The following is a 22449-nucleotide window of genomic DNA, read 5'->3' on the forward strand; positions in this document are numbered from 1 at the left end:
CAAACTAGAGTCACTTGGAACCTTCACCCAGAGCTGAGCCAAACCTTTCACAGGGTTGAAAATGCTCATGTAATCCCCTGTTGTGTTTTATTTTTGCAAGGCTCTACACTTCCAGTTTCCACTCTTGTCTGGAAGCAGTGGCAGAATAACAAGAGTCTGTTTCTGGTGAGATTTCCTGTCCAATTCTGCAGACAGAAGTGGAAGAGATAAAAGTATAATTAAACATCTGAGCTTCTGAGTGTTTATTTGAACCTATTGTGACTTGTCCAGCACTACAAAGAATCTAAATTAAGAAAAGAGGAAGTGAAATAGTTTAAAATGTATTTCCCACAGGTTTTGTAGATATAAGTATTTTTATATACGTCACCATTGCAGTTAAAAATATGATTAATTAATATATAAAAGAAGAGCCAAGGTTCTCTAATCCCCTGCAACTGCACAAAGTTAATAGTGTGGAACAGACCCACCCAATCCTAAAAGATCATCCCTGCTCAATGCTACAAAAGGAGAAGAGAACAAAACAATCAATAAGGTCCCTGCCAATGCCATGGGGAAATTCTTCCCCAACCTTACAGCTGACAATGTGAATAAATTAGCTATAATATTATTTCTAACAATATTATCAACAATAATATTAATTATTATAATGCTGCTGTAAATTTAGGATAATACGAGAAACACAATTTAAGTGCACCTGACATTAACTCAGAAAGAAATATCTACATTCATAGAGTTATTTTGATAAAAATAAACATTTTGCTCCAAAACAACCGTAATCAGAAAAGCATATATATCCATGACTGTGTGTGTGTTACTCTGGTTACTTTGTGTTACTATGCTCAGCTTACTTTCATGCAACATGGTGATATCTCTGTAAAACTCCTGAATGTAAATTGTACTAAAAATGAATCATCCTGGATACATTCCAAGAGGAAAAATTACAACTACTGTGCAAATAGCATGGCTTTGCAGCACACCCTTTATGACACTGCCAAGCATTAGCATATGAAAGTTAATTTTAGCCATATAAATATTCAAAACAAACGTAAATCAAGTTCAGTTTTGATTATCTTAATCTCTCTTCCTTTTTCCCTTCCCAAAAAAGAGAGAGCAAACATTTTCCTCTATTAGTTTTATTAAAAATGTTCTTCCTATTCAAAATAATGTTTATTTCTACACCTCAGAGAATCCTAAACTCTTTAAGTGTTTGGGTTTCTCTAGACAGGGCCGGCTCCAGGAACCAGCTTCTCAAGCAGGTGCTTGGGGCGGCCGCTCCAGAGAAGGGCGGCAGGTCCAGGTATTCGGTGGACGGTCCCTCACTCCGCCTGGGAGTGAAGGACCTCCCGCCGAATTGCTGCCGCAGATCGCGATGGCGGCTTTTTTAGATCGCGATCCCGGCTTGTTTGTTTGTTTGTTTGTTTGGGCTGCTTGGGGCGGCCAAAACCCTGGAGCCGGCCCTGTCTCTAGAATATACTTTTTCAATATAGGAGGATCTTCTTTCTGAAGTCTGAAATGTAGCAGTTTTAAACAGACATCCACTATAAATAATCTGTGGTATTCCTCTTGGCTGCTTGCTTTGCCCCAATTAATTTCTACAAATCAGAAAGCCAGAAACCTGGAACGTAAGCAAACAAAAAAGCAAGCAAGCAAATAAACATAAAAAAAAGGAGTAATGTGGTTGCAATATACGTTTTAAAGTTTAAAACTATCACAGTATACTGTACTCCTGTTCTTTTTGTAACACTAATATTTATCTAGCAACACATCACCACATGCTTAAAGCTAGGCATGTGATGAAATGATTTTCTGCTTTAGGGCCATAATGTAGAAAACAATTTTGGAGTCATTTGACCTGAAGTATTAATTATTATTTGTATGCCAGATATTTTTCTCGGGTAATCTGGTCTTTTTTTAAATGTTGATGTTCCATAGATCTTCCTTCTTTGAGTGAAGCTGCTTATGAATGAGGCATAAATTCATCTACCTTTTAATAAGTCTTCGCTTGTGTTTGATTATTTTGTTAATTGCACATGCCTGAAAGCATCCTCATGAACCAACTCCTATTTAGCTTAGGTGAGTACAGAACATCATGATCCTATGTATATGAAGGAAAGGCAGATAACATTTCCCTGACCTTTTCAATTTACCGATAGGTAACTCCCAACACTGGGATTGGAATCTGCAAGACTTGTTACTGGCATGAATAATCTTGATTCATATAAGCAGCCCATTCTATTGAAGCTAGTTGCAATTTTGATCTTCGGGGCCAGATTCACTGCTGCACAGCTCCCTAAAATCTATAAATGTTACAACAGTTTCCCAAGGGATTAATGGACTGGGAAAAAACAATGGAGGAATATTCTGTAGAACTAGCCTCACATTTTCAAGCAGATTTTTTTCATTTCTGATGTGTATGAAGAATAAAAGCAAAAAGTCAAAAAGATAAAAATACATTTGTCCCCCTTCCATTTATAAGCCTGAGAGTCCTAGATTTCTCAACTATTAACAGTTTTGAATGGGAAACAATTCCTCAATGGCTAATTGAGCCTGCCTGGACCTGCCTATCTGAGGGACAGCCTCTCTCTGTGACACACTGGCCCAGCTGCACCCAGCTGTGGTGCTCGAGCCGGATCTCTCTCGTTTTAAAAGAGAGGGGTCTGCCGCCAGACTGTTCTCTGCGAGGACTCTGGGACTCAGGAACGGGCTCCTCCTCCTCAGTCTGAAGTGGCTTGAATCTGATAATCTTCCAGGCTGGCTGCAAATCCATCTATTTGATAGATTTTTTTTAAAGAGAAATTTGAGGTTATATTTCCTGCAGCAACAAAGAGGTAGAAAGGATTTTTTTTTTGGGGGTAGGTGGCTGGCAGGCAGAGTTCCTGTTTGACTGTTTTAATAATGCTGGGGTTAAGTTTTAATATTAAATATGCACAAAAGCACCATGAGCTTTGTATAGGCATGTTTTAATTATTTAAATCAAAATAGATAGATAACTGTTTTCACTTGAGAACTATGGTACGCCAGGGCTGGGGATTTCAACAGAGGCTATAAGAGCTAGACACCCAGATCCAATGGGACTTCGGTGCCTAATTCCCTTGGACTCATTTGAAAATCCCAGCCTCTCTCATTGTTGATATACTTCCAAAAACCATGCTGAGCACCTTTCAGGTAAGTGTAAAGACAAGGTCCTTTCCTTGAAAAACTTAAAATCCAAACAGACAACATATGCGTGACAAAGTGGTGGTGTTTTCCACACATACTGTAATTGTATTTTATTTTCTCTAATGTAACACTTTATGAAAGTAGGATGAGGGTTTGCAAATGTCATGGAAGCAGCGTGATTACAGAAGGACTTGTAGGGGTGGATATAGACATGGCAAACTAGGGCTTCATGACGTTCTGCTCTATTCAAAAAAAGAAGAACAGGAGGACTTGTGGCACCTTAGAGACTAACAAATTTATTAGAGCATAAGCTTTCGTGGACTACAGCCCACTTCTTCGGATGCATATAGAATGGAACATATATTGAGGAGATATATATACACACATACAGAGAGCATAAACAGGTGGGAGTTGTCTTACCACCTCTGAGAGGCCAATTAATTAAGAGAAAACAAACTTTTGAAGTGATAATCAAGCTAGCCCAGTACAGACAGTTAGATAACAAGTGTGAGAATACTTACAAGGGGAGATAGATTCAATGTTTGTAATGGCTCAGCCATTCCCAGTCCTTATTCAAACCGGAGTTGATTGTGTCTAGTTTGCATATCAATTCTAGCTCAGCAGTTTCTCGTTGGAGTCTGTTTTTGAAGTTTTTCTGTTGTAATATAGCCACCCGCAGGTCTGTCACTGAATGACCAGACAGGTTAAAGTGTTCTCCCACTGGTTTTTGAGTATTTTGATTCCTGATGTCAGATTTGTGTCCATTAATTCTTTTGCGTAGAGACTGTCCGGTTTGGCCAATGTACATGGCAGAGGGGCATTGCTGGCACATGATGGCATATATCACATTGGTAGATGTGCAGGTGAACGAGCCCCTGATGGTATGGCTGATGTGATTAGGTCCTATGATGATGTCACTTGAATAGATATGTGGACAGAGTTGGCATCGGGGTTTGTTACAAGGATAGGTTCCTGGGTTAGTGGTTTTGTTCAGTGATGTGTGGTTGCTGGTGAGTATTTGCTTTAGGTTCGGGGGTTGTCTGTAAGCGAGGACAGGTCTGTCTCCCAAGATCTGTGAGAGTATTCAGTGACAGACCTGCGGGTGGCTATATTACAACAGAAAAACTTCAAAAACAGACTCCAACGAGAAACTGCTGAGCTAGAATTGATATGCAAACTAGACACAATTAACTCCGGTTTGAATAAGGACTGGGAATGGCTGAGCCATTACAAACATTGAATCTATCTCCCCTTGTAAGTATTCTCACACTTGTTATCTAACTGTCTGTACTGGGCTAGCTTGATTATCACTTCAAAAGTTTGTTTTCTCTTAATTAATTGGCCTCTCAGAGGTGGTAAGACAACTCCCACCTGTTTATGCTCTCTGTATGTGTGTACATATATCTCCTCAATATATGTTCCATTCTATATGCATCCGAAGAAGTGGGCTGTAGTCCACGAAAGCTTATGCTCTAATAAATTTGTTAGTCTCTAAGGTGCCACAAGTCCTCCTGTTCTTCTTTTTGCGGATACAGACTAACACGGCTGCTACTCTGAAACTGCTCTATTCAGGTTCTTACACAATGGTATCTGAGCGTGTTGCCATCAATTATCTGATGTACAATCTCAAACAAGAAATGATTAATAATGTTTACATCTCAGTATGGTGCTAATGTGAAATCACAAAGTGACAATTACTTGCACTACAGTAAAATGAATAAAAGACTCAAAGAAGAATTCTCTGCTTGGATCGTTGATTAATACACTTGTCGATTCAGTCATAGCAGAAGAACAGCATAGGCTAGTGTCTAGAATTATTTTACAGAAAGAAAAAAGCCCCCAAACAGATAAGCTGCACACAGATTCTTCTTCTTAGGGCTAGAAGGGTTTGGGAATAGTGAAGAAGGCTGCTCAGATTTTTTTGGTGAAGTGACAGGAGAAAGATGGAAGGCAGCTGTGCAACATTCAGTAGTGACCATTCCACTTGAGTAAGGGATGGTACTGATGGATTCTCAAAAGCACTTTTTCCAGTCCTTTTGGTCAGGAAGGGTAATGGACACGATATGGCAAGGGGTAATTAGAAGGCAAATGGTATTAGTTAAAAGGAGTAAGGACAGGGATCCTCAGACCTAAATCCATGGTGGGAAGTTGTAACTGATATTCAGATTTTCAAAAAATGGATGGTGTCTCTCCATTGATTGATATAAGCAAACAAAACCCAAAAGTATTAGCGTGATTAAGTGTCCCAAATCTACACCAGTAGTTTAAAAGCCATAATTTGGCTGTATTCCATTTCTCTGTATGGAGCGATGCCAAGGCTCAAGCACTTGGGACTAATGTAACTAATTCCTAAGTCAATGCAAGCCTGAAGAGACAGTGTTTGGAAACCCTCCTCCTGATTTGGAATTTCAATTTTCTATAAAGAAAAAATTGACTTATTAACAGAAGTACTCAACATACTCGTGAACAATTTTACCTGTATGGGGTTGATTAAAATCTGCATTATTTTCTTATTCATTATATTGCATTCCTTATATACAGAAAAAAGATCAGAGAAGAAAAACGTGTTGAAACATTGGTTTTGGAACAAGAAAGGAGTTTTACACATATTGTGTTTCTTCTTAGGGTTGCATTTAATCCAGAGGGATTCAAAAGTATCTGTAATTACAAACTATAGTGGATTACAATTTAGCCAAATTTGAGAATGTATTTAATATTTTATGGCCAAATAATGAATTCTTAAAAAATTGTGTATGGCACCAAAAGTACTTTAACTTTTTATTTTAAAATTTTAAAACTCTGGTCTGCAGCTGGAACAATGCAAGGGAAGTGGTAACAGCTGTCCCACTGGCAACGTGGATTTTATGGACATAGGATTTTAAAAATCAATAATTTCATGATTTCAGCTGTTTATATCTGAAATGTCATGGTGTTGTAATTGTAGGTGTCATGACCCCAAAAGGAGTTGGGGGGAAGGGGGTTCACAAGGTTATTGTAGGGGGAGTTGTGGTACTGCTACCTTTACTTCTGTGCTGCTGCTGGTGGTGTTGCCTTCAGAGCTAAGATCCAAGCTCTGAAGGCAGCACTGCTGCCAGCAGCAGCACAGAAGTAAGGGTGGCATGGCATGGTATTGCCACCTTTATTTCTTCACTGCTGCTGGTGGGGCGCTACCCTCTCTACCCTCCCCCTCCTCCCACCCCACAAAATATCGATTAAGATCCTCAGTTTGGGCATTTCAGCTCCATTTTGGTCAAAGAAATTATGCCAATTTACACCACCTGAGAATCTGGTACACTATATCTATCTCTATAGATAGATGTTTAATTCCTGTTTTTTTCTCAGCAAAATTTCAGCTTAAGTTATACCACCTATCTGGTTTCTGAAAACCAACAGAAGCTGTAAGACATCCAAGATGACCTCCAAATTTTAGATTAATTCTATTTCCCCCCCTTGAAAACAGGATCAATACAATATTAAAACTGTTAAATCAAAGCAAAAAATTCTAAAATTTAAGATTGCTCTGGTTAGTCTGAACACATGTAGTTTCTAGTCTTTTCTTTTGCCGAGGGTTTAACATACTATATTTTTTATTTTGTTGAAAGCATCTACTATAAAACAGGTTCAACGTGGCTATACATTCAATGGGAGTTTTGCAAGACCAGGCCTTTTGTCTACCTTAACAGACAAAAGAAGAACAATCAAACAATCAAACGTAGAGAATCCTACAGCTATAAATCCGTTATGCCTCCCACCAGTTAGAGGCTTAATAAATAGTTTTGGGTCACTTCTTTTAATTTGTAAAGCACCTTTTCCTTCTGTTCAGGGGAGTCACAAGAGAATACAAAGAACATGAAAATAAGGACACAGGTTCTACAGTGCACCCTCTGTCCGCGGCTAGTTGGGGCAAAGGAGCCAGCTGCTGATCTGGTGGCTGGTTCTCTCACAACTAATTTATGCTGGCTGGATATGGTCCCACAAGGGACTGTCCACCAGCCAAGAACTGCCAGAGTACAGCAGAGCTTTACACCCCCTCCTTATCCTGGGGCTGCAATGGGAGTGGCGTAGCTGTACATCTGCTCAGGAATCCACCATGGTAAGGGAATCCTCAACTGGTGAGATCTGTTTAGTGTTGTTGTAGCTGTGTTGGTCCCAGGATATTAGCGGGACAAGATGGATGAAGTAATATATTTTATTGGACCAATTTCTGTTGGTGAGAGAGACAAGGTTTTGAGCTACACAGAGCTCTTCTTCAGGTCTGAGATATGTACTCCGCGTCATAGCTAAATACAAATTGGAACAGATTGTTCAACATAAGGAATTAACATATTGTAAGAGACCTTTAACCGTGAAGTGGTCAGCTAACCCCTCTTCAGTCATAGGACAAAAGGGGTGGGGTAGGGTTAGTGGATTACAGATTGCTGTAATAAACCATAAATCTAGTGTGTCTATTCAGCCCATGATTTGTAGTATCTAGCAAAAGTTATGAATTCAAGCTCCCAGATTTGTGATTTAAAGGTTTTGGGCAGGTTTCCTTTGAGGATGAGGACTGAGAGGTCAGATATGGAGTGACTGTTTTGTGAAAAACGTTCACCCAAAGGTGCCATGGGTTTTTTTTGTGTGTCCTTTATCATTTTTCTATGTGAGCTCATTCAAGAGCATGGTGATTGTCTCATTTCACCCACACAGTTGTTATAGGGTTCTCTGGACAGTTTATGGGCAGTAAAAAGGGCCCGGAACATGACAAAGAATCTGGCCAAAAGTTCTGAACAAATCTTTAAAAGCAGTGTCATTCCTGTGGCTACTATAGAAAAGAGTTCCACCAGTTAGCATACAAATCTTGCAACAGCTGTTATTTGCATACTGTAAAAAGCAGGGGTCTCCAACGCGGTGCCCGAGGGGTCTAAGTGCGCCCACGTACTCGCCGGCAGACGAGCATCCGCCGAAATGCCGCCGACAAGCAGCGTCAACCAGAGGTGTTGCTGTCAAAATGCCACCGATTTTCGGTGGTATTTCGGCGGCGACGCCTCTGGATGACACTGCTTGTCGGCGGCATTTTGGCAGCGACGCCTATTGATGTTGCCACTTGTCGGCGGCATTTCGGCGGATGCTCGTCCGCCACCACGGTCCTCCGTAGCTCATTGTCTGGCGCCCGCCAGATGAAAAAGGTTGGGGACCACTAATATAAAGGAAGAGTATTGCTAACATAAAAGTCAAATATAAAACAAAGGTGCAAAGTAGCAACATAATACATGGATTTGCCATACAAATCTCAAGGACCAAGAGCATCAAGTACTCTAAAAACTAGTACTTCAACCTAATTTTCAAGTTGCAATTGCAAAAAGTATGCATAATTATCAGAAAAGGCAGGTAACATGGGAATTACAAACAAAAGCGTAAATGTGTATTATAAAAGTTACATTAAAGGAGATAGTGACTCTTACCATGATTATCTAATCTACATTTTGTTTGACATTACATGTTGTACCAGAGAACAATACATAGAAAAGGGAGCTGGAATGAGTGGTTCAGTATTTGTGGTGGCCAGAAGTCATTTGTATTTTATCATGTTTTATGATATTCAAGGTGCTTGTGACAATTAACTTGTGCAGATAACATTCTGATAAGATACACTTGTCTTGTCTATTCTTACTCATCTATATTCTGTTATAACGTATCTGTGCATAAACAATTGCAGGGAGTTTAAGTGTGAATATAAAGGAAATATGGCAACTTCTCACTCAGGGGAGAAAAAAAAATCTGAGCAGGTGTCTGAGTGAGAAAATAACATGAAGTGCTAAGGAACAAAGCCCTAAGCAAGGTGTTCATCACCCACAGAGGGAGAGAATGTCCTTGGAAAAGGTAACAAAGGCTCGAGAGAACTCTTTGAAACACAGAAGGAAATTAGAAGATCAAAGAGTAACAAAGATAAAAATAGAGTAAAATACCAAGTAAAATAGAAAAGACAGTAAAGTAAAAGAAAAATACTGCTGTAGGGAGTGAGTTATTCAAACTGATGTCTGAGAGGAACATCAGACCTAATGTCTGAACATTCGAATGAAAATGTTACATGCTTTCCAAAACAAGAAAAGTTCTTCTGTAGAGAGAACAATGACTAAAGGGACATGCCAAGGAACATCATTTTAATTGTGGGGACGGGCATGAACTTGCTACACAAATGGATCACTTGGACCCCTGTCTGGAGCTAAACTGGTGTTTGGCCAGGACTGCTACCCATAGATTAGGTGGAATAAATGTCTAAGAGCAACAACTACAGTCTTTAAACTCAGTCTGTACTAGCATGATTTTTCAAGGTTCTGACTAAATAGGGTTACGTTTAAAAGCTTTTCTTAGTTTTACTATTTCATTTCTCTATTTCTTAAATACAAAGTATTTTGTTTAATTTCAAGTATAAACTTGGATGGGGCTATTGACATAGGGAGAGAAATGCTGTCTGCCAACCACAGGAAATGAAAGAATTGTTACCCTTAAGGGAAAAAGAGACGACAGAGTTAACTGATCCAGAGGTACCCACGATCACAAAAAGAGGTTTGGAAAAGGCCGTGGTCTCCTACCCATAAGAGGTGCCCGAGGTGGATAAGGCTTTGTGCTGAGGTTTGTCGTCTTCCTGTTATGGTCCTACATTCAGACAAGTATTTCAAAGCTAAATAAATAATATATTTTATTAGAGAAAATACTGCATATTCAACTATATGCAGCACTGCTATTTTTGCTACATTTTAAGTGCATCTACCTAAGGCAATAAATAATGTACCAAGCTTAAAAACTCTTAAAGGGAAATTATTTAATAAAAATATTCTTAATCTATATACTTCCATTAATTGTAATTTATTTTATATTACAAGGTCAAACAAGTATTAAAAAACCCAACACTCTCACGGACAAAAATAAATATCCTAAACAGCAGAGCAGCAAAGTCACAATGCAAGTGTGAGCAAGCTGTTACATAACTTCAATGACAGAATATTAAACACTGCTCTTGTGTTCCCAGAACCCATAGCAACACTGTATAGAAGAGCACTGAAAGTTAACTATTAACACACTTTAATATGAACACTAGGATAAATATGGAGTGCAAAAATAGACAAAATGCATAACGTCAAATTGCACTATAATGGTAAACTGCAACAAAAAAGGTAAATAATTATCACAACCCCTCCTTAAACAGCTGCACTAGCTTTTAAAACAAAAACGCCTACTCATAATAGATCGAGGGGTTAAGTACAAATTCAATAACCTGGAATGAGAAATGGCTGCTCTTGTTAAGCTCCACTGCACTGTGGATCTAATGAGTGCTAAATATGCTTGTGGCTGTGTGAAAAAGAATCTTGGGGGGCTAAGGAAGCTTAAATTGCATTCAATTGGATTGCATCTATTCTATTCATAATAGGGTTTAACTCGCAGCGGGGGAAAAAAGTAGTAAATCCTTCTTGCAGTTATTTAGTAAGACTGTTTCTTATACAACAACGAGCACTTTTTTGCCCCTAGTTAGAAAACAGAAACTTCAGTCTGGTCTACACTAGAAAATTAGGTCGGCATGAATATGTTTAGGGCCCTACCAAATTCATGGCCATGAAAAATGCGTCACGGACTGTGAAATCTGGTTTCCCCCTGTGAAATCTGGTCTTTTGTGTGCTTTTACCCTATACGAGGGGTCGGCAACCTTTCAGAAGTGTTGTGCCGAGTCTTCATTTATTCACTCTAATTTAAGGTTTTACGTGCCAGTAATACATGTTAATGTTTTAGAAGGTCTCTTTCTACAAGTCTATAACATATACCTAAACTATTGTTGTATGTAAAGTAAATAAGGTTTTAAAAATCTTTAAGAAGCTTCATTTAAAATTAAATTAAAATGCAGAGCCCCCCTCGGACCAGTGGCCAGGACCCGGGCAATGTGAGTGCCACTGAAAATCAGCTTGCGTGCTGCCTTTGGCACGTGTGCCATAGGTTGCCTACCCCTGCCCTATACTATACAGATTTCATGGGGAGACCAGCGTTTCTCAAATTGGGGGTTCTGATCCAAAAGGGAGTTGCGGGGGGGGGGGTCGCAAGGTTATTTTAGGGGGGTCGCGGTATTGTCACTCTTACTTCTGTGCTGCCTTCAGACCTGGGCAGCCAGAGAGCGGTGGCTGTTAGCCGGGCACCCAGATTTGAAGGCAGCGCCCCACCAGCAGCAGTGAAGAAATAAAGGTGGCAATACCATGCCATGCCACCCTTACTTCTGTGCTGCTGCTGGCAGCAGTGCTGCCTTCAGAGCTTGGATCTTAGCTCTGAAGGCAACACCACCAGCAGCAGCACAGAAGTAAAGGTAGCAGTACCACAACTCCCCCTACAATAACCTTGTGAACCCCCTTCCCCCCAACTCCTTTTGGGGTCATGACACCTACAATTACAACACCATGACATTTCAGATATAAACAGCTGAAATCATGAAATTATTGATTTTTAAAATCCTATGTCCATAAAATTCACCAAAATGGACCGTGAATTTGGTAGGGCCCTAACTATGTTGCTAAGGGGTGTGAAAAATCCACAACCTGAGTGGCGTTATTAAGAAGACCTAAGTCCCCACACAGACAGCACTAAGTTGACGGAAGAATTCTTCCATCATCCTAGCCACTGCCTCTCGGGGAGATGGACCAACTACAGCAATAGGAGAACCCTTCCCATCGGCGTAGGTATTGTCTATGCTGAAGTGCTACAGCAGCACCACTGCAGTGGCGCAGCTGTGACATTGTAATTTTGTTTTAAGCACAGGACAAGCCCTTAGAGCATCATAGACCTCACGCAGGACAAAAGAATTTTACATTAAATACCAGAGGGTCCTTCACTTCCAACTTTCCCCTCCAACATCAAGTATGTCTTTACTTTAAGACAAAATATCTCTGCTTGTTTCCCCCTAGACATTAAGGCTCTCTCTACCCTGGCAACTAAACAACAAAACTTTCTGTTAGTCTCAAAGGTGCCACAGGACCCTCTGTTGCTTTTTACAGATTCAGACTAACATGGCTACCTCTCTGATACTTAACAAAACTTTTGTCGTTCAGAGGTGTTAAAAAAAAAAAACCCCACCCCCGAAAGAAAAGTTTTGCTGACGAAAAGTGCCGGTGTGAACAGCACTTTGTCGGCAGGAGCACTCTCCTGCCAACAAAGCTACCGCTGCTCATTGGGGGTGGAAATTTTTTGTTGGCGGGAGAGCTCTCTCCTGCCGACAAACAGCGGCTACACTGCGCATCTTTTAGCAGCATGGCTGTAGCGGCATGGCTGTGTCACTAAAAGCCGCGCAGTGTTGACAAAGCCTAAAAAAAATTATTAACATCACAGAAGAAATAAACCTCAAGGTCAGCCCATACAATAGAAAGGATACAGTCATTATAACTAATGATGAACAATGAGATTTAATGCACCTGTACTGAGCAAAGCACTGCATTGACACACAGGAGAATGAAACATATCCATCTCTGTATCTGCAGAGAAAGGCCACAACTTTATTCGTTTTAATGGAGGGGAGGTGCTAATTGCAGTTCAAACTATACCTCCATTATTGGGCAGAGCAGCAACTCCAGCAGGATGGTTGCTACACACCAAGGGCTTTATATACAGGAAGGGGAAACTCTGGGAGCCAGTCAGCTTTCCTTTCCCCCACAATCTGGCCATTGGGAAGCAGGCACTGGTGGAGAAATCTCTCCTCCGCTGTCCCCCTTTCCACATAGGCAAAAACTCCACATGTGCTCTGGGCTAGTGGGGGAAGGTGTAAGAGATGGATTTTATAATGTACTATGAGAATTAATGTATGATTTGATTTCATCCTGTCAGCCACCCTTTTTTGAATAGCAGAAAGCAATGACAGACCAGAACAATCCTTATGAGTGTATTGCATCTATGTTAAGGAGATTAGAGGAATGTTGAGGACCTGAAGCCCCAATTTGTTTCAGTTATAAGATTGAGCAAGGCTTAATTTACAATGTATTCTGCTGAATATAAAATGCTGTCTGTATACCTTTGAAGGTTTCTGTAAGAGATGGTTTGTGTGAATGAGGAATGTATGCATCAGGAAAAGATAAGGTGTGAAAGCCATCACAAATGTCCAGATGGTCAAGAAGAAGTGAGAGACTTGGAAAGACCAGGAGACAATCAGAAAACATCCATTGTATCCGATGTTAAACATGTTAGCAGCATTGACGACCTCAGAGGTGAGGCAGGCACCCCCGAAGACGAGACAACAAATAGGAGATAACGATGGGAAGCCCGACAATAACCATCAAATGATAACACCACTTAAGGACTAATGATTACAGGATGACATTGCAAAATGCATGGACTCAAATGGGAATTTACAACTATAAAGCTGGGGTGTTTTGCCATGGAACTCTGGGTTCAGTCCTGCAAAGCCTCGGAGCACGACCAACAAGAGCCAAGATCCACACTCATGCTCAATCTAACTGGCCATTAGATTGATTCGAACTACAACAGACTGGTAACTATAAACATCACTGACAGGAGAGAGAAAGAAAAACATATGCTAACTGTTGTATTTTCAATAAAGGCTGCGTATTTACCTTCCTCTATAAAGATCCCGTGTGCTTTGTATGATCATAACAAAGGGTCTGGAGCAGTTGAGCCTGCACCTTTCCTTCCCAGGACCTCAGGGTCTATCTAACCGCTGCCAGTCCAATCTGACATCACTCCCACAGAAACTGGGATAGGAATAAGAACGGTCATCTTGGGTCAGACCAATGGTCCATCTAGCCCAGTATCCTGTCTTCTGACAGCGGCCAGTACCAGATGCCCCAGAGGGAATGAACAGGGCAATCATCTAGTGAACCATCCTCTGTCGTCCACTCCCACCTTCTGGCAATCAGAGGCTAGGGACACCCAGAGCGGGGGTGGGGTGGGGTGGGAGAGAGTGTTCCTGACCATCCTGGGTAATAGCCATTGACAGACTATCCTCCCTGAACTTATCTAATTCTTTTTTGAGTCCCGCTATAGTTGTGGCCTTCACAACACCCCCTGGCAACAAGTTCCATTGACTGTGTGTTGTGTGAAGAAGTACTTCCTTCTGTTTGTTTTAAACCTGCTGCCTCTTAATTTCATTGGGTGACACCCTGGTTCTTGTGTTACGAGGAGTATATAACACTTTCTTATTCACTTTCTATCATATCCCCTTCTAGTCGTCTCTTTTCTGCTGAAAAGTCCCAGTCTTTTTAATCTTTCATGTGGAAGCTGTTCCATACCCATAATAATTTTTGCTGCCCTTCTCTGTATCTTTTCAGTTTCTAACTTTTTTTTTTTTTTAAATAGGGTGACTAGAACTGCACACAGTATTCAAGTTATGAGCATACCATGGATTTATATAGTGGCATTATGATATTTACGGTCTTACTATCTTATCTCTTCCTTATGTTTCCTAACATTGTTAACTTTTTTGACTGCCACTGCACATTGAGTGGATATTTTCACAGAATTGTCTAGGACGACTCCCAGATCTATTTCTTGAGTGGTAATAGCTAATTTAGACCCATCATTTTGTACGTAGAGTTGGAATTATGTTTTCCAGTGAGTATTATGGCACATTTATGGTATTATTTTACTGCATTGTCAGTAGTTTCTCCGAATGCTCTTCTGTATTTCAATGCTGTGTAGAGACTTGCTCAGTGGTTTCAGTAAGGTGTCAGGCTTACTTGATTTGGTGTGGCTTCAGCAAAGCATGTTCTGTTCATTCCCTCTGAAGCACCTGGCAGTGGCCGCCTTTGGAAGACATGATACTGGGCTAGATGAACCATTGATCTGACCCAGTATGGCCATTCTTATGTTCTTAAGTTGGAGGATAGGAAGGCAATGTCTAGGAATGAACCCTCATGGACACCGAGAAAGCAATATCATGGTGGTTGGCTAATAATAAAGTGGGAGATTTGGGGACAGGAATAGGAATGAATTGGCCTTTTTTCAGGGAAAGGAATGGCTAGTTTTCAATATTGTGTGGGTGGTTTGAGAGATGGGTAGAAAGCGGAAGAAGTCTAGTTCTGTTCGGGGAGCAGCTGGATGGGGTAAGAAGAAACTAATATGGTGTTTTTTTCAGTGTAATCCCTTGGTGACATGTATACTTACCATTACATTTTCTGCATGTCAAAGGGTAAGAAACCATATTCTAAATTTTTCTTGTTACTTGACCCACCCTAGGTGAGTAAGTTTGCAACATAATCTAATATATATTTAGGGTTTTCTTTTGTTTTTTTAAAAAGCTCTTTTAGTAACTGCGTTTAGCGTAATCAAATACAGAGTTTTTCAAGTCTCAATTCACAAAGTCCTCTATACAGTAGGCTAAATCCTGAAGTTCTCCTGCAGTTTTTTACATTGTCTCCTACTGACCCATGTGTGATTATCTGAGGTTAGCCTCAGACCTGGGTCTCCTTATCTATAGATCTATAGAGCACTGTGATGCTGCCCACTAAGCCAGCCAGCTGGCACTACTAGAGATTATATAAATAATTCAAGTTTCAATCATATTTAACAATTTTTTTGGTAAATTCCAGAATAGCATATCTTTATGAATCATTCTAAATACAGATCGCAAAATGATGGCTGCCCCGATAATAGTGTTCAGCGACTACGTAAAAGCGTGGATAGAAACAACAGCTGAAACTGCACATTTGAACCATAGCTATAGTAGGAACTTTCCAATCTTTACCTGATAGATAGGCAAATTGCTTCTTTAACTGGTCTTCAATATCTGCAGCACAGAGGGGAATGATATCCTGATGCATGATTTCTTCTGAAACAAAAAACAATGCTATGTCATTTTACAGAGAATCACGGTCCACACAAACTCTCAGTTCCAGAGCAGAGACATATAGAGCTATTCAAATTTTGAAACACCTGTCACGTGTTTGGAGAAAGTCATTCAGTCTTCTGGCAAGAGCAATCCTTTGGTTTCCCATGTGCAGCAGGACTGATATATTCACAAATGATTACAAGTAACATCGCTCTGCTGAGAGTAAGGAGGATAGGATGGCTGTTGAGTCCAATATTTTTTGACGTGATTATACTATGGGATAGAGGTAAATCTGATTTTGCACTTGAAGTTCAAACTCAAATTTCATTACAGCCTGCTCAGATCATTTTTTTTAAAAGCAGAAAATGGTGCTATTCATATGCAGTCAACTCTTCCTGAAACCCTCCTGTAATGTACACAGAGTAACCTTTTCAGAATGTTGTATAAAATTATGCAGGCATCTCCAGACTTCTCAATATGTCTAAAAGTTTTGACGAAGAAGCAACATGTACATTCAGAATTGCACTCACTACACTAGCTATTAAATCCAAATGTAGTTGAATGAATACTTTTAAGAATAAAAAAAGTTTTTACAATGGAATATTCTTTATGATAGGAACATAAGGTTTACTATTCCAAATCAGACCATTGGTCCATCTAGTCTGGTGTCCGGTGACTAAATAGCAGGACAATTATTGGCATATTATATCAGATGTGTAAAACATACTTCAGAGGAAGGCGCCTTCCACACAGGTAATGCTCCTGGATTAACTGAGCTCTAATAAACATGGAAGAATATATTTCCTGATACCTTCAGTGATCAAATTATTCCTGGAAGCATAGGATTGTAATACCTACTATTTTAGCTTGATTAATGACAAATATAACCAAACTTTACCAATTATTTAATTTCGTGCCACAGTATTTGACCTAGGACAGCTAAAACTTCAAAATTTGGTTGTCAGACAAGGAAGTGTGACTGTCTCAGTTTTAGATTTGTGGTTTCTTTATTTCAGCTGTGGTCTCATTCTCTCAGGTAATCTAAAAATTAAATATTGTTGTTCCTGTGATTGTATGAAAGTATTTCTCTGCATTGTTCTTGTTTTGTTGTGGACCATCGTGCCACCATTTCTCATTTTCATCCACTTGTTTGTAATGTGTCTGACTCTCACTTGGTCTTTTATATTTCATTTTGCCCTCACATTAACATGCATTGAAATATCACTGCCAGCACATGACTGAGTCTGACAGACGGAACTGAGAATGTGAGACCATGAATTTTCAATTAAAATACCTAAAGAATATTATAGCTAATATCCATTTTAAAATGTAGATCTGATCAAATAGAATAGTGCCAGTCTAGTACTACTTGCGGTTATTGAATGCTCACTGTGACAGGGTCCACACATATGTTTGGTTCCTGATACCTCTAAGCCAGCAGAGAAGAGTTGAACGGGGATAAAAACAGTTATACTCAGACTGTTCAGGTGTTTCTGCTTCCAGTCCTGGAGTAAGCTTTTGCCACGTAAATAACATTTGGGCCTATTTAGCTAACATTAATGGAGGAAAGCACATAGTCTGCCACTGCAACACTATAGGACAATGAGAAGTATTTTTCACAAGAGCAATATATCCTGCAAGTAGCCTGGTAATTAAAAGCCATGTTGAGCATTTAAGTGCAACTTTAGAGATAATAGCTGATGTAATTTAGTGATCTGATTTTCTAAACGTTCTTTTGATTTATGAGTGGAATCGAGAAATGGGCCTGTAACAACACCTCAAATCTGAAGGATCCTCAACCTTTATCAAGTCTAGAGCTACATCAAAATTAACAGCTAACCTTTATCGCTACATAAATGGTTCAAACCAAAATCCCAGTCCAAACACACTTGGGATTTTGGATTAAAATTTTACAGCTATGGCTCATCTTCATCTGTCTGTTCATAATTAACACAGTGCTAACCACCTGGATGTTTTTGGAGCTCAAATAGCACTGATGGCAACATAAGAGAACATTTTAAAATATCATTCCAAGGGATCAAAAACATAAAAACCTTCAATTAATTTCTATGCTTTTGCAGATTTGAAACCTACAGCAATGAAAAGTTAAAGAACTTAATCGAAAATGCACTTTTCTGCCTTATTCAAGCACATCTTTCTAACGATATCTAATACTTGGATTAATTAATCAAAGTAAGGATGGAGTTTCAATCCTAACTTGGCATTTTCATTTGGTTAAATCTTTAAGCATTTGAGGTATTTTTTGTCATTTCTCTTCAGAAAAGTAAACCCTGTGTAGATCATTGGAATTTACTTCTTACAATTGGATCATGCTTGGCAACAGATCAAAAGTGCATGGTGTGGAATAGAAAATTAAAATTATCTCAGCCACCAAAGAAAAATGTTTAAGAAGTGAACCTGAAGACTAGTGAAGTGGCAAACAGCAACAATAGGCTGATTGAAATCTGTGGAAGACTAAAAATATGAGCGAGAGATTTTTTTTTTAATTGAATGAATCTCACCCAAGCAGAATTCTGAGAAGTGCTATTTTTAAGAGTAGCCAAAGAATTATCAGTTTAATTTCTTCCCAATAAGTAGCAACTTATTTTCTGAAACAGAACTTTACTGTTCTCTTTCTGGCAGCTTGACAGAAGCAGCACTGATAACTGCTTTCAAGGTCACACAGTGATTGAACCCATCTTTCTGTAACTGGTGAACCTCTAGTTAGCCAAAAGACCTCTGCATATTTTACTTTCAAATCCACAAGAAGATGTGGATAACAGTTAACTATGATTTAACTATGGGGCCTCCTGTTATACAAGTGTCTGATATGTACAGGAGATAATTGAATTATGTTCTTTAATTTCTTTTGAAAGATGTATCTTGGATGATCAGTCCTCCCACAGAGAAGAAAAATCCAGTCCAACAAAAGCAGGGGGAGTTTACTGTTGGACAACAGAAACATAATGAAGATTCCATCTGCAGTATCACACATACTTTAAAACCTAGGGTTCTGGCCCTGCAAACAGATGTGCACAGGTGAACCAATTTGCCCATACAGATCTAATTACAGGTTCAAAGCCTACATTTTCAAAAAACAAACAAACAAACAAAAAAAAAACCACACAGACACAGTAAGGTATCCCACATCTGCAGGAACAAAAACAGAAATTTAAGCTCCTAGTAAAATTGAAAATAAAAGATTCTGCATGCCCAATTTTTGACAAATTGAGCAGTCCGGCATGCAATTGAGCATCCAAGGTAATTTTTTCATAAAATTCAGGGAAACATTTTTATGCCCCCACATGTGAACAATCCTATTAATGCCCTTGTTTGCATTATATAAATGAGTTTGATTGCTCGTTCTTCATTTTATCCAAACAAACAGCCTTTTGAAGCCTAAGAAAAAAACAGAAGACAGCCTAATTTTACGGATGCCAAGACCAAAACGTCAGTGCCTATGTTGAATCCCATCAGTGAATCAGAGCCTTAGTTCGTTAAACCTGTACCACCAAATTACATACTCCAAAACCATTCAGAACAGTTTCCCATTGCACCCTACTTAACCAGCAGCTGAATCCCTTGTTTCCTTGCTTGTTCCGCCTCTCACCCTCCTCCCTCCCCCCGAACACACAGGGTGAGGATGAGGATATATGAGGGTCTTCTAAAAATATTTTGCATATCTTTTCAAAAAAGTCTTTCCACAGGAACATTGTGGAAATAGATCACTCTATGGTTTTCTCCTATTGCCTGCTCTTCTGACCATCAGCACTGTATATCCTGGTGTCCAGGTAAATATTTAGAGTGACAAATCTCGTTCTCTGCTTTGTCATGTCACCTGTTGTGTGTACACGTATATATATATATGCAACACACATACCTAGAGACAACAGACAGATAAATCAACAGATTACATCGTTAAATTGGAGAGACAACTTCTGCTGGTGAGAGAGACAAGCTTTTGAGCTACACAGAGCTCTCTCTCAGGTGTGGTCCAATAAAAGACATTATATCACCCACCTTGTCTCTCTAAGATCTCAGGACTGACACGGCTACAACACCAAGACATCACGGTAAGTCGATCTAAGTACGTCAACTTCAGCTATGTTATTCACGTAGCTGAAGTTGCGTAACTTAGTTTGATCCCCCCCCCAGTGTAGACCAGGCCTTTATAAAAGCAAAGGTTGCTAGGAGAAAACAAGAAAAGGATCATCAAAACTGCAAAGGGCAAATCACTGGTCATCAAAATTACCTCAGACTAATTTTATCTGAAGTAACAACAAAACTCATTACATCACATTATAGATTTATGACACTGAACGTAAATTATTCAATACTTCAGAACAGGTGTGAGGGGGAATTCTGTTTGTAGAGTAATTAAATCAGAAATGCTGGTGGAGGGAGAAGTAAATCTTTGTTCAAGTCATTTCCGGATTATGTGGGGTTTACACTTCTAATGATGCACAGGCAGCTTAACTGACCTCAACTGAGTACGTGCCCGGGATTTCAGATGGGACTGTATTCAGGACGGCTAGTCCCACTACTCATACCACCACGGCTACCCTTCTATTTTTAGCATGCTTGCTCAATCAGAGCTAGCACAGGTACATCTATTCAAATTTGAAATTACACTTCCAGCTCCAGTGTAGACATATCCAAAGTCACCTCATCTTTGTCTTGTATACCAGGGAAACACGAGGGAGTGCTCACTTCTAGAGTGCTTAAGATGTGATTGAATGAATGCTCCAATTCTTCAAAAGATGACATGTGGACTGCAGTTAGTAAATGAGAATGAAAGAGTTGACAAAGAACGAAAGCAGATCAAAGACTGACAGTGGTGAATATATGGCTTAAAATGATGGGACAAACTGCTAAATAACAGGGATGCTATCAAGATTAATTAATTTAAAAACACATTGTTTAGAGGGTAACAAACAACATGTTTGACCCCAATCTGGCAAGTGAGGGTGTAGTGGCCCAGCTGCACAAAGTGCCTTGCAGAATTCAAACCTAAGACTATTAGAAAGATTTTATTTTAAATTTAATATACGCTAAACTTTGCATTTAATTGAAGTCAGACAGTAAGATTAAAATACTATCATTTTTATTTTAATCAAGTTCAAGTTTGTGTCTAGTCAGTTTCCTTTTCTCGTTCTAGAAAGATGCTGTCAAGTTACATAGCACACAGAAAATTTTAAATTCCATTCATATTAAGCTTAGTAAAAATGTTAACTTCTCTCTTTAAATTTAAAGAAGCCTAAATTTGGGGCCAAACTTAAATTTACATAGATGTTCTGATATAAGGAAAAAGGCCCATAAAATATCAGAAATGTAGATAGAATAGCTACTGTAGTCATAATCTTCACTTCTGTTCATCCTCATGCCACTAGCCCTGTTGACATCAATAGGACTATAGGCAGGAATAGAGGTTGCTGGATTGGGACCAGTATTTGTAAGGCAAGGATGAAATGGCATAAAAAAGTTATTTTTAGTAACTCACCAAAAGTCAATATTTAGAAGCTTCACAGTGGACACAGAAGCCATTCTCAGTGACAAATGAATTAAGCAAGAAAAAAAAAAGTCCCTTTAAAATAGAAGACCAACATCTTAAGAAAGAAAGGTAAGACAGACAAATACAGGTGCCCAAATACAGAATACAGAGGAACAGTGACCATCATAAACGATCAATTTAGAAATCAAGAACCACCATGACATGAGGAAGGATGGTCTTGTGGTTAAATCATAAGACTGCATCAGCATGTTCGGTTTCTATTCCTGCCTCTGCTACATAAGTGCTGTGAATTTCCCAAGGTCACACATCCTCTTTATATTGCAGTATCCTCATCTGTTAAATGATGATAATACTTGCCTACTGCATAACACCCATAAGAAGTACAGAAGAATTAATGTTTGTAAAGCACATCGAGATCTTCAGGTGGAATGAATTATAAAAAAAAAAAAAAAAAAATCGATCAAGTGTTGTACAAATGTGCTAGAGTACAGTTCTCTGAATTACCAACACAAGTCTAACTAGTTATAAAAAACAGAAAATTTCTAAAACTGCATTATGAAGTAAGATTTTATTTTTTTTTAAGTTTGACACATGGGGTTATGACCACCCTGTCCATTCCATATGGATGGATGGAAGGGGTATCCTAATATGGAAAAGGCTGAGAGCCACTGGTTTAGACAATTGTTTGAATGGGTAAACAGAAGTTATTTTAAATGTTTTGTTACATCAGATCTACCTTATGCATCTATATCCTCCCACGAAAATGCTGCAATGAACCACCAAAACAAAGGCCAAAATGCAGTAAAAAGCAAAAGCAAATCTTGATAGAAATCTATGCTGAATGGTTCAAAGTATCTTGTAGATCAGAGGACCACCAGAGAAGATATTATAGAAAAATTATGAGAATAAAAAATGTCATTTGTGACATTGCAAAAGAAAAGAAATATAGAAAGAGCTGTGATTTCTACTTGCCATCCGAAAGCATAGT

At 39.2% G+C, this 22449-nt stretch overlaps 1 protein-coding gene across 28 annotated transcripts in view; it reads right to left on the reverse strand.

The window, feature by feature from the left end:
• MCF2L (MCF.2 cell line derived transforming sequence like) overlaps window positions 1-22449 on the reverse strand; it is a 278619-nt gene that overhangs the window by 107626 nt on the left and 148544 nt on the right. For 26 of the 28 annotated variants that reach the window (XM_042861425.2, XM_065581010.1, XM_042861416.2 and 23 more), the window contains one exon: window positions 15866-15949. In XM_042861425.2, coding sequence (XP_042717359.2) covers window positions 15866-15949 — 84 coding nt within the window. Of the gene's footprint in view, window positions 1-9731; window positions 9751-15865; window positions 15950-22449 lie in introns of those variants that run through there. The other 2 variants (XM_065580998.1, XM_065581009.1) reach the window with 2 other exon arrangements.

The sequence above is a fragment of the Chrysemys picta genome, chromosome 1 (assembly GCF_011386835.1).
Source record: "Chrysemys picta bellii isolate R12L10 chromosome 1, ASM1138683v2, whole genome shotgun sequence".
NCBI lineage: Eukaryota > Metazoa > Chordata > Testudines > Emydidae > Chrysemys > Chrysemys picta.